The sequence below is a fragment of the Podarcis vaucheri genome, assembly GCF_965113315.1.
Source record: "Podarcis vaucheri genome assembly, chromosome: 8".
NCBI lineage: Eukaryota > Metazoa > Chordata > Lepidosauria > Squamata > Lacertidae > Podarcis > Podarcis vaucheri.
Genome location: NC_138766.1, coordinates 79,783,430 through 79,796,324, shown reverse-complemented (window position 1 = coordinate 79,796,324; position 12,895 = coordinate 79,783,430). Strand labels below are relative to the sequence as shown.

Here is a 12,895-nt window from a genome sequence, read left to right as displayed (position 1 = left end):
TCATGCAGCCAGCATGACTAAACCGCTTTTGGTGCAATGGGACACCGTGACAGAAACCAGAGCACACGGAAACGCTGCTTACCTTCCTGCTGCAGCGGTACCTATTTATCTACTTGCACTGGTGTGCTTTCGAACTGTTAGGTAGGCAGAAGCTGGGACAGAGCAACAGACAGAGCTCACCCCGTCACATAGATTCGAACTGCCGACCTTCTGATCGGCAAGCCCAAGAGGCTCAGTGGTTTAGACCACAGTGCCACCCGCATCTCTCTGAAGAGAGGAAGTCCCACTGAACTTGGTGGAACTCGCGTTCTGATAAAACACGTAAGATTATGCTGCAGAGACTGTATATAAGGGCACATTACAGGTGCACTTCAGAATTCACTAAAATTCTCCATTAGGGCTCCTCCATTATCCACCAGTCCTGGCCATCTTGCTTGCCTTCTTACCTGTAACCAGTCCAGCGGGTGGCACTGACTGTCAGCCTCCTCCTTAGTTTCAAGTATTGGAAGATTTGGGACAGACAAAATAATAATAATAATAATATTTTACTTATATCCCACCCTCCCCAGCCGAAGCCGGGCTCAGAGCAGCCAACAACAGTAAAAATAATACAGTTTAAATAAAATCATAATCAGTTAATCGAAATACATTCTAAAAACAATTCATTCTAAAATCAATTCAGCGTCAAATTAATGACAAAGTTCTATGAGGATTACAGAAGGAGGGGGGTCAGACTGTGCTTTGGCCAAAGGCTTGATGGAACAGCTCTGTTTTGCAGGCCTTGTGGAAAGATGTCAAGTCCTGCAGGGCCCATGTCTCTTGTGACAGAGCGTTCCACCAGATCGGGGCCACGACCGAAAAAGCCCTGGCTATGGTTGAGGCCAGCCTAACCTCCCTGTGGCCCGGTATATCCAAGATGTTTTTGTTTGAAGACTGTAAGGTCCTCCATGGGACATACTAGGCGGTCCCATAGGTACGAGGGCCCTAGGCAGTGCGTAGTTAAACTGGGGAACTCCCAGAGGAGGCAGTGACGGCTTTAAAAGCACATTAGACAAATTCCTTGAGGAGAAGCCTATTCATGGCTACTAGCCATGATGGCTATGCTCTGCTTCCACAGTTGAAGGCAGCGATGCTTTTGAAGACCAGTTGCTGGAAACCACTGGAAGGCAAAGGGCTCTTGTGCCCAAATCCCACTTGATGGTTTCCCACAAGCAACTATTCAGCCACTGTGAAAATAGGATGATGGACTAGATGGGCCATTGGCCTGATCCAGCAAGCTCATCCTATGTTTTTAGTGTTGTTGCCCTTGTAGTACACAGCTGTGAGAAGGAAGGAGGCAATCAAGAATTTGTTGTTGTTGTTGTTGTTTAGTCATTTAGTCGTGTCCGACTCTTCGTGACCCCATGGACCAGAGCACGCCAGGCACTCCTGTCTTCCACTGCCTCCCGCAGTTTGGTCAAACTCATGCTGGTAGCTTCAAGAACACTATCCAACCATCTTGTCCTCTGTCGTCCCCTTCTCCTTGTGCCCTCCATCTTTCCCAACATCAGGGTCTTTTCCAGGGAGTCTTCTCTTCTCATGAGGTGGCCAAAGTATTGGAGCCTCAGCTTCAGGATCTGTCCTTCCAGTGAGCACTCAGGGATGATTTCCTTCAGAATGGAGAGGTTTGATCTTCTTGCAGTCCATGGGACTCTCCAGAGTCTCCTCCAGCACCATAACTCAAAAGCATCAATTCTTCGGTGATCAGCTTTCTTTATGGGCCAGCTCTCACAACTAATCAAGAATTAGTTGGCTCTGATTCTACCTACTGATGGTCTCCTTGCCGTTTGTTCCCTCAGTCTAGTGCGCACCAACCACCACTGGCTGTGATCAAACACATGGCCAACCAAGCTGTGCACGAAGCTGAAGTCATTTCTTTACTTGCAGTAGACCCATTGAAAGCAATGGACCTAGCTTAGTCATGTTCATTAAATTTCAGCAGGTGGAACTCTTGAGTAAAACTTAAGTTGAATACCATGCATGGAGTTGAAGACCTGAACAGTCGTACCTTGGTTTTCAAACAACTTAGTTCTCGAACATTTTGGCTCCCAAACGCCACAAACCCAGAAGTGACTATTCTGGTTTGCGAACTATTTTTGGAAGCTGAACATCCGACGGGGCTTCTGGGGCTTCAGATTGGCAGCCAATCAGAAGCTGCGCTTTGGTTTCTGAATGTTTTGGAAGTTGAACGGACTTCCAGAACGGATTACTTTCAGCTTCCAAGGTACGACTGTATTTATTTGTATACTGCCCTATATCTGCATGTCTCAGGGTGATTCACAACATAAAGTCATAATATAAAAATACATAATACATAATAAAAAAGCACCAATAAACCCCCCTTCCAAAACACATTTTTAAAGGTCTTCGGCTGTCAATCTTCGGCTGTGAAGAGCTTGGGTGTAATCTTCGATACCTCCCTCTCTATGGAGGCGCAGATTACAGCTATAACAAAGGCGGCATTTTTTCATCTCCGCCAGGCTAAGCAGTTGGCTCCTTATCTCTCTCGCCCTGACCTAGCCACTGTGATCCATGCGACGGTCACCTCCAGACTGGATTATTGTAACTCGCTCTACGTGGGGCTGCCCTTGAGACTGACCCAGAAACTCCAGCGGGTGCAGAATGCCGCAGCGAGACTCCTTACGGGGTCTTCGCTGCGAGATCATATCCATCCGGTGCTGTACCAGCTGCACTGGCTCCCGGTGGAGTACAGGATCAGGTTTAAGGTGCTGGTTTTAACCTTTAAAGCCCTATACGGCCTAGGACCCTCGTACCTACGGGACCGCCTCTCCTGGTATGTCCCACAGAGAAATTTACGGTCTGCAAATAAAAACACCCTAAAGATCCCAGGCCTCAGAGAGGTTAGGCTGGCCTCAACTAGAGCCAGGGCCTTCTCGGCCGCGGCTCCAAGCTGGTGGAACGCTCTGTCACAAGAGACTAGAGCCCTGCAGGACCTGGCATCCTTCCGCAGGGCCTGCAAGACAGAGCTGTTCCACCAGGCCTTTTGTCAGGGCGCAGCCTGACCCCCTCCTCTGGCAATCTGCACAAAAATTTGCTTGATGGTTGCCATTAATTTGATTTTAATTTGATTTAATTAATGTTATAATGAATGTTTTAGAATGTTGAACTATTTTTATTGTTGTTAGCCGCCCTGAGCCCGGCTTTGGCTGGGGAGGGCGGGATATAAATAAAATTTATTATTATTATTATTATTATTATTATTATTATTATTATTATTATTATTATTAAAGGCCTGGTTAAAGAGAAACGTTTTTGCCTGGCACATAAAGGTGTATAATGAAGGTGCCAGCCGAACCTCCCTGGGGAGAGCATTCTACAGTATCCCCTTTGAAACTGCAGGGGATTCTGGGCTGCTCCTTTCAGATTTCATGCAGCTTGCAATATTGCTGTTCCAAGCAATGACTTCAGTTGCTTGCACATCTTGGCTGGCATGATGGTACCACTGCATGCATCACATCATAATTGGAAGTTATTGTAGCCAGAGAAGTTGCTGGAAAATTTTAATCTGAATGAAGGAATGATGGTGACTTGGCTAGGCTCCTAGTTCTTCCCCTTATTTGATGTTTGCTGAAAGCTAAGAAAAATTATACACAACACTGGGTGCCACTGAACTGGTACATATGGTACCTTTCCCCTCCCTGTATTGTTTGAAGTCTGGTGTTTGATTACTACATATGAGATCTGAGGATACATGCCAAACAAAAATGTTTGAAATTTAGGAGGGGGTCTATCCCACCTAGGGATGGGGGAGAAAGTTGATTTTGTTAACATTTAAAGGCAACCTACCCTGATGTTGGGAAAGATGGAGGGCACAAGGAGAAGGGGACGACAGAGGATGAGATGGTTGGATGGTGTTCTTGAAGCTACCAGCATGAGTCTGACCAAACTGCGGGAGGCAGTGGAGGACAGAAGTGCCTGGCGTGCTCTGGTCCATGGGGTCATGAAGAGTCAGACATGACTAAACGACTAAACAACAACAAAAGGCAACCTGCCCAATTAACACTCTGAAGGAATGCGAACCGAAACATAGCAACCCTTTGGAATTCACACTTCTCTGAATTTTTCAACTTAGCTGTCCAGTCTTCACGTAATGCATACAAAATTCATATACTATGGCAAAGATTGCATAAGAGGCATACAGTGGTACCTCGGGTTACATACGCTTCAGGTTACATACGCTTCAGGTGACACACTCCGCTAACCCAGAAATAGTGCTTCAGGTTAAGAATTTTGCTTCAGGATGAGAACAGAAATCGGGCTCCGGCAGCGCAGCGGCAGCAGGAGGCCCCATTAGCTAAAGTGGAGTGGTGCTTCAGGTTAAGAACGGACCTCCGGAATGAATTAAGTACTTAACCCGAGGTACCACTGTATATTACTTTAAATTGCATACAGAAATGCATTGCATTGGGCAAAATTGCACACAAACATTTGTATAGTAGGAGAAATTTGCATGAGGTTTTTTTAAATATAAGATTGTCAAATTGTTGTGGAAATGTGGAAAACTGAATTTATGATTGGAAAAATGAGAAGATGAGAGAACCCGAAATTGACAGATTACCCACCCCTAACTACCACCTTCCTTTTCCTCCTCCCCACTATTTTTATCTTTGGATCTTGACTGTTTTCACACACAAATACTGCATCCTGTAGAATTCTATCTGTTACATTTTATCTGCACAATCAGAATGAATTTCAGGAACCAAAAAGTCATTCTGAAAAATATGGTCTTTTAGCCGTCTGCCCCCAAAATGACAACTAGGCATTTCATTTTGGTGACTGTAGCCCTGGTTCAAGGAGCCATTTGGTACCGAGCTTATATATCTGAGTTTCTAACTCTGGGGTCTGAGGAGTATGTCACTTGCTGCTGACCCCTCTGCTGTGACGCACTCACAGTTCCAGGCCCATATAAGCCTAGAGCCAGTTTTCTGGGAGACAGTTCCATTGAACTCTTTTGAATAGACTTGTCTAGGCTGAGTGGACTTCAAGGGTTGTGCTAAGTCTTGCCCTATTGCAATGCAACCCAGGTTTAAAGTAGAACTTTCTGAGATACTGTCTCCCCCCATGCAATGCAAATCTATGCATCTTTACTCAGAGGTAAGTCCTGTTGAAATTACCTTTACACAATGCTATGCATACTGACCGGGGAGTACCGTAAGCCCCATTGAGCATAGTGCAATGAATTTCTGAGTAAAGATGCACAGTGCTAAGCAGCAAGTCTCTCAGTTCCTGGAAAGGTTTCAATATATACACTTTGCTTATTACTGTGGTGCCTTCGCATCTTGTTCACTTGTTAAGTCTTGCATTCTTGTTAGATCATGCATAACTTGCGGAGTTTAGCATTACGGAGATTCCAGAGACAGACAAGCTAAGGATGCCAGAAGTTGCCAGATTCTATTTCAAGTTCTGAAAGGGCTCAGCCTATATATAGTCTGACACCTCCTTTCTCTCTCTCTCTTTTAAAAAAGACCTTCTAATATTAGTAGAAGCAACACAGAAGAACAGCACAGCTGATGAAGTCACTTTGTGCTTCAAGATTTCTCTAGCAAGTTAAGACTTGAAGCGGGAGGATATTGTACAATTTTTCCGAGACACTTGTAACAGCCGACTGACAAGTGTACGGATTTTTGGAACTCTTGCTCATGGTTTTGTCACCTTGGAAAAATGATTGCTCTAGGGTTTTGTTTTTAAAGGGGGCTTATAAACTGTGTGTGTGTGTGTGTGTGTGTGTGTGTGTTTAGGCTTGAAAAAATATGGGGTCACTCTTGGTACTTTATATTTAAAATTCACGAAAGCATAACAGTAGGAATTCCATACCCAAGAAAGGCTGGGTTTCATCTCAAATATTGTTTTGCTGGTGTGTAACGTAATACAGGTATGATGTATTTCAAATGTACGAAGCATTTAACATACATTTTCTCAGTTCTCCCTCTTACAGTCCTGTAAAGCAGGCAAATTTTATCCCCATGTTGTGGAGGGAATGTTGAGACCAAGAAAACATATGAAACACCTTGTGAATTGATTGCTGTGATGAGCTTTGAACTAGGGAATTGCACACATTAGTTAGCTGCTACACTGTATATTTCTTGTACATGCAATTTATAGGTACTAGGAAGGCTATGAAAAGGACCACTCTTTATTACACATGCATTGGGACTTAGCAGTTCTAGGTCAGAAATCTAACAAGAAGCCTTAATGGGAGCATAGTGTCTAGATCACAAGAAGTATCGAATACCTCTCTATGCTACTTTTGTTGGACTACACTTTGAGTACTACGTCCAGTTCTATCAGTTTAAGACTGATATGTGTCCTGAGGAGAGTGGCAATGATGCAGAAAAGGGAGTGGAAATCTAGTCTTATGGAGAGAGGTTGAAGGAGTTGCAAGATATGATTATAAGACTATATGAAAGCCTTTTTAAAAAAACTGTCATATAAAATGATCAGATATGTTTTCCGTCAACTCAGAGGGTGGTACCCAAGTCAAAGGGATTTATTAGACTAAACATTAGGAAGAGCTTCCTGATGGTACAATCTGTTCAACAGCGGACCTGATTGCCTCAAATAGTGCTGGTCTAACCTTCATTGGAAGCTGGATGACCACTTATTAGGGATGCTCTAGCAGCAGAGTTCCTACATCAGCAAGGGTTGGACTAGATGACATTTGAATTCCCTTCCAACTCTCTATGAACTACAAGAGGTAGTTAGAAGCAGCTGGTTATCTTGGTACTGCAGGACCAGGGAGAGCTCCCAGAGACTACAGGAGTTACATCCCAAATAAGATAATTTAAAGGGACAGCACCCTGGAATTGGGCCATGCAATGTGGCACCACTCAATGGGTTTAGACTGCGGCCATTGCCAATTTTTATTCCTTGGACAAAATGTTTGATTCACCAGTCCCTGGTTCAATCTCCTAACTTGATTCCTGAGGGGCTCAAGGATCTCCTAGGTAGACAATCCTGGTTCAAGTCCATAAATAAGAGGTGTAGTCATATGGGGAGAGGGATAAGAAACACCATAGTTTGTAGGAATAGGCAATTTCCTGCTTAAGTGAGAATTATCCCCTAGTTTGTTTCTCTTGTTTTGCATTTTGGTCTGTGCAACATAAAATACAGCCGTAAAAAGGACCCTTAATGCACATCTGTCTCAGAGGAGATAAGCAGAATTGCAGCCAGAAATATAGTTTGCTTGCATCTTCTCTGCAGCTGCTTTCAATTGTCCTCTGGTTGTACCCTACATGAACCAGGTCACGTTGACCTAAGAAAACAATGCGATGTGAGGCACCGTGGTGCTGATCCAGATAAACCCAGGTCATTTAGAGCCCTTACATTTGTAGGGGAGCAGAACATCAAATGGGGGGGGGGGGAAATCAAGGGTGAATGACAGTGACTTGCATTTTTTTTCCTGCTTTTGCTCTTATTTGCAAGGCATTTTAAGTAGACACGCAGGGACCTGAGATCTGCTATGTTCCCCTGGCACACACAGTTGCAAATACCCAGTTGCCATTGTCCAACATATGAAAGACCGTCACATCCCACCATGGAGCCCATAACAAAGCAATGGTTTATCTGGTGATTATTGCCTGGGCTTGTAGCACAAGATCCAATCAACAGGTATCAGACAGGACTTAAGTAGCAAATACAAAAGTTTATTGACAAAACCTAACATTTTTCAAGATAGTCTATAGAAACGCTTTGGGAATTTTGAACTACATTTCTCATGGTGAAGAAGTAGCTTTTTATAAGCTCAAAACATGATTCATTTGGCTCTGTTGTTAATGCATCATCCAAGATAGATAAATACGCGCCAGCATTTTATGTAGTTTGAGTAGAACTATAACCAGATTGCACATGATTGTTTGCAATGATTCTACCATTATTGCTCCCTGTTTTTTCAATATTACATATGTCCCCCCTCAATCGGAATTTGGAAGCTATAACTTGCAGCTTATAGCTGTGTCTTTGGTGTCAAAAACCTGTTTCCCTCTGTCTAGCTGTGGGGAACTTGTGGTCCTTCAGATGTTGTTGGTGAGGCTACCTGACCTCCCTGTGGTTGAGTCGATGCTGCATCCCAGGATGGAGAAGGGAAGGGGGAGAGGTTGGGGCGAGTTCAGTGCAAATGCACAGGTGGAGCCTACCTAGTGCTCCCGTCTGCCTGTTTGCACCGCACCAGCCTCACTGCCCCCGTATCCAAGAATACAACAGCAACTCAGGCAGAGGAAGATCAGGTAAATGCAGTCCACTGCTACTCCATCTCCCATCATCCCTGACTATTGAATACATCAGCTAGGGAGTTGGAGTCCAACAAGTGCCACAGGTTTCCTTAAAGGTAAAGGGACCCCTGACCATTAGGTCCAGTCGTGGCAGACTCTGGGGTTTTGGCGCTCATCTCGCTTTATTGGCTGAGGGAGCCAGTGTACAGCTTCCGGGTCATGTGGCCAGCATGACTAAGCCGCTTCTGGTGAACCAGAGCAGCGCATGGAAATGCCATTTACCTTCCCACCAGAGTGGTACCTATTTATCTACCTGCACTTTAACATGCTTTCGAACTGTTGGGTTGGCAGGAGCAGGGACCGAGCAATGGGAGCTCACCCCGTCGCGGGGATTCGAACTGCTGACCTTCTGATCGGCAAGCCCTAGGCTCTGTGGTTTAAGCCACAGCACCACCTGCGTCCCAACAGGTTTCCTTATCCCTGCCTTAAACTAACCCGATCATCTCTTTTATCCAGAAGTATGCTTAAGTAACCATGACCTGTCTTGATCCATTGCAGATGCATTGCGAGAGGTTTCTATGTATCTTGAGAATACTTGGAACCACACTCTTTGGGGTGTCTCTCCTGCTTGGGATCTCCGCTGCTTACATTGTTGGCTACCAGTTTATCCAAACGGACAACTATTACTTCTCCTTTGGACTCTACGGTGCCATTCTGGCATCGCACCTCATCATCCAAAGCCTGTTTGCCTTCCTCGAACACAGGAAAATGAAACGGTCTCTTGAGACGCCAATCAAGCTGAACAAAACTGTTGCCCTTTGCATTGCTGCCTACCAGGAGGACCCCAACTACTTAAGGAAGTGTTTACTTTCTGTGAAAAGGCTCACCTACCCTGGAATTAAGGTGATTATGGTCATCGATGGGAATTCTGAAGATGACGTTTACATGATGGACATTTTTAGCGAAATCATGGGCAGGGATAAGTCTGCTACTTATGTCTGGAGGAATAACTTCCACCAGAGAGGCCCGGAGGAGACTGAAGAGTCGCATAAGGAGAGCATGCAGCAAGTCACTCAGCTCGTCTTGTCCAACAAAAGTGTCTGCATCATGCAAAAATGGGGTGGGAAAAGAGAAGTGATGTACACAGCGTTCAAAGCACTGGGGAGAAGCGTGGATTATGTGCAGGTAGGTATGAAAAAGCCCTTCTTCAATGCCAAGTAAAACAAGCCTCCAAAGAAAGCAGGTCTTGTACATCTTGTGCTGGACGTTGCAGTGCGTAGCCTATCCTAGTTCCTCGGTGAACAGAGCGCCCCTTTCACTCTCCATTTGGAAAACAGCAGGGCTGTTGAAAAGCTTTAGCTTCTGAAATAGTTAAGGCTGGTCAGATAGTACACAGTGACACGTCATGCTGGTGCAGGGCCAGTTTTAAGGGGATGGGCAGAATCTGACACTGAGCTGTGCAGTTACTTAACTTAGAAGCGTTCACAAACCATAACAAATTCAGACACCAGTACACTGGGGTGTGGGTGTGTGTGGCACTTACGTGCCAAGGCCCCGTGACCCGAAGTTCCCTAATGGACAATAAACACATGGACACGAGTATTTTGGTTTATGGGTTCCAATAAGCCACAACTTTATTGGTTACAGATGTGAGCGGTTTGGCTTAGGCATTGGGTGAAGCCAGGCTAGATCTCTACTCCAACCTGCCTGCAGGAAGTCCATCTAAGAGTAAACCACCAATAGGGGGAGCCCTATGACGTACATCAAATAGGGGTACCCTGAGGGGTTCCCACTGGGGTTGTGACATGGCCCTAGCCCACGTCCGACATAATTGGACAGAATCCACACCCCCGGATCCCTTTAACAGGATACCCTTACTGAGAGGGGCAGGCAAAGGCCACAACCTCCCCTCCATCCAAACAAAGGCTTACCCGATGCCTAACCTCAATGCCTAACCTCACAAAGAGATTACCTTACCATATTCATTGCATACTGGACCTTAACTCATGGTCCAGTATGCAATGAATATGGTAAGGGGAGCACCCCAAAACCTGCAAATGATATCTACGATTACCTGGACCCCGAAGCATCACCAGTTTGAAATTGGGACAAACATTGTGGCAGCCATTTCTTCTCTGAATGATATTCTTTTCCCAACCATATTTTTTTTTAAGCAGGGATAGATTATTTGCCTCTGTTTACACATGCTTCTGTTTACCATATCTGTTTGTTGGCAGTTGTTTCTAAATCCATAGATTAATCACTTGCTGAATTACATAACCTGCAACAGCAGTTGGTGGGGTGGTAGCACTTCTCTGCCCTATCACCTGGGAAGGAGAAGGGAGAGGTGGTGGTTTGGCCAGCGCAGTGCAAATGCGCTGGCAGAGCCAACTTGTACTGCTGCCAAGTGCGCTTGCATTCTGCCAACTCACTCACGGCCATCTCACCCTTCCCAGTACATTGCAGTGATGCAGGTGACAGGAGGTCAGGTAAACACTGCTGTCCTACCTTGCTGAGCACTGCTGGTAACCTATATGATGGCTACTAGCAGAAGCAGCTTGTGAATGAATCAGGGTTATAAGACTGCAAAGACAGCAGTTACAGCCTCTCAGTGGACTGTTGGTCTGAAGAAGAGCATTGCAGTTTGAGTGTGGGTTGCTATTTACTTGTCTCGCATAACTGTTTCAGAGGGGATCTCCCACTATCTATTAGCTTACATCATTAGGGGAAATGCTCGCTCTGTTTCTGGGAACTTACTTGAATTCAAGCCAATTCATTCAAAAGGAGAAAGCGATGGAGCTACACTAGGGAGTTCCCGATGAGGAACTCTGAACTGCAGCTGATCCTAGCAGAGCTCCCAGTCAGAAACAAAAAGACCCACTTACAAAGGGACACTCTGGGTTTCAGTTTTAAGTGCCCAGCTGTTCCTTTGTAGCTGCATCCAGAGGTACCCCATACCTATGATTGGGTGTAGGGCACAGCTTGTCAGAAGCAGCTCAGCAAGCAAACTTGGGACTCACACCAGGCCCAATTTACACCCACAGTACAGAGGTTTCACCACTGCTTTGCTACAGGAAGTAGTGCGACTCATGCAACACGTTGGCGATTAATATACAGAGAGTAATAAATTATACATTCTTTATCAACCTTCTGAGAAAAATACAAAACATTAAACAAAGCCACAGAGACTTGCAAACTACCCAACCTAAGATGAACCTATAATGCCTGGTTTCAATAGGTTTTTCAAATGCTTAACTCAGTCTTTTAGATAAGTTCATGCAGATACCAACAAAAGGTAAGTTCGGTGTTATTCACACTACCAAGAGATGCTAGTGGAATTGTAGATAGATGTTAATGAAGTTGTAGATGATAGGGTGCCGGCGTTTTCCACTTGTTTCGCCCTGGCAGTCCAAGTAATCAAGAGGCCGTTGTTGGCCCCCAATGGGGCCCTTTTACAGGGGCTTGCAGGTAGCAAACTCCCAACATAGTTTTTCGGGCTTCTTCAGTGGTCTAATCTCAAAGTCTTGATACGTATATTGCTATTCAGTCTTCTAGAGAATACTCTTTCTTGGCTTAAGCTTAAGAGACTGATTTGCTGAGCTACAGGAAGTAGCAATTTAACATGGAGAAATGGAAGGGACGAGAGGCTGGAACTGAGTGGGAAAGGTTATGCTTTCTGGGCAGAAAAGTCCTAGTTTCAACCCCAGCATCTCCAGGGAGGAGATTCCTGTGTAAAACAGAGGTGATGAGGGGGGGAGGCATCTTGCCCTCAGGATTGTGGGTGCGACGTCACATGCACATGCCTCCCCACAGCCAGTGAGGCACCCTTTTGCATAGGGAGGAGCTCAGAGACTCTGCCTCCACATCTGAGCCCCACTCCCGGAAAAGGATGCCTCAGTTGATGGTTGCAGAGGGCGGAGCAGAACTGCTTCTCTCTCGGAGGCAGCACCGCTGCCACCTGCCGGCTTTTCTCATTGACTTTGTGGGTGTTTCCTCCCCCACAATTACATATTATTGTGGGTGCCAGGGCACCCTTGGTCCACTGGAACTGGCTCCTATGGAGGTGTTTCAGTGGCAGCAAGTTTAGATGATAGTAGACGAGATCGTCCCATAACCTGACTGTACAAGTGTGTCCTATGTTGTTATGAAGGGGTTGACCAACCCCCTATCTCTGGCAATCTTTTTCTGCCTCAGTTGCTTTTAAGCAAAAAAAATATAATGGGTACCCAATCCAATGGGATTGAAGTTGCCTCACTGTGTTATTTAACTAGGCCAGTTTCTTAACTGGTGTAAAAAAAACTGCCTTCGTTTATAACTACAAATTGTTGAAAGCATCATTTGTGTTGCTGCTGCTTGCAAAAAAGGTGTCTCTTAGAAAGGTCATAGAATCTTAGAGCTTGAAGGGACCCAGGGGTTATCTATTCCAACCCCCTGCCCTGCAGGAATCTCAGCTAAATCATCCATGACTGATCGCCATCCAACCTCTGTTTAAAAGCCTCCAAGGAAGAATACGATAATCTTTATTGTCATTGTCTCATACAGAACAACGAAATTGAAAAATCTACATAAGACATTCAAAAACCAACAAGCCTGCTATCCCAGCTATCACAGCCTGATTAGCCCCCTAA

The 12,895-nt window shown here is 45.2% G+C and overlaps 1 protein-coding gene and 1 long non-coding RNA gene across 2 annotated transcripts in view; both read left to right on the top strand.

Moving 5' to 3' along the window:
- Window positions 1-12,895, top strand: part of LOC309539689 — a 51,143-nt gene that overhangs the window by 25,566 nt on the left and 12,682 nt on the right. The gene's annotated exons all lie outside the window — the stretch shown is intronic.
- Window positions 1-12,895, top strand: part of HAS2 (hyaluronan synthase 2) — a 44,061-nt gene that overhangs the window by 18,484 nt on the left and 12,682 nt on the right. Inside the window, exon 2 of the mRNA XM_082235708.1 lies at window positions 8,826-9,452. Within this exon, the coding sequence (XP_082091834.1) occupies window positions 8,826-9,452 (627 nt within the window). The remainder of the gene's footprint in view (window positions 1-8,825; window positions 9,453-12,895) is intronic.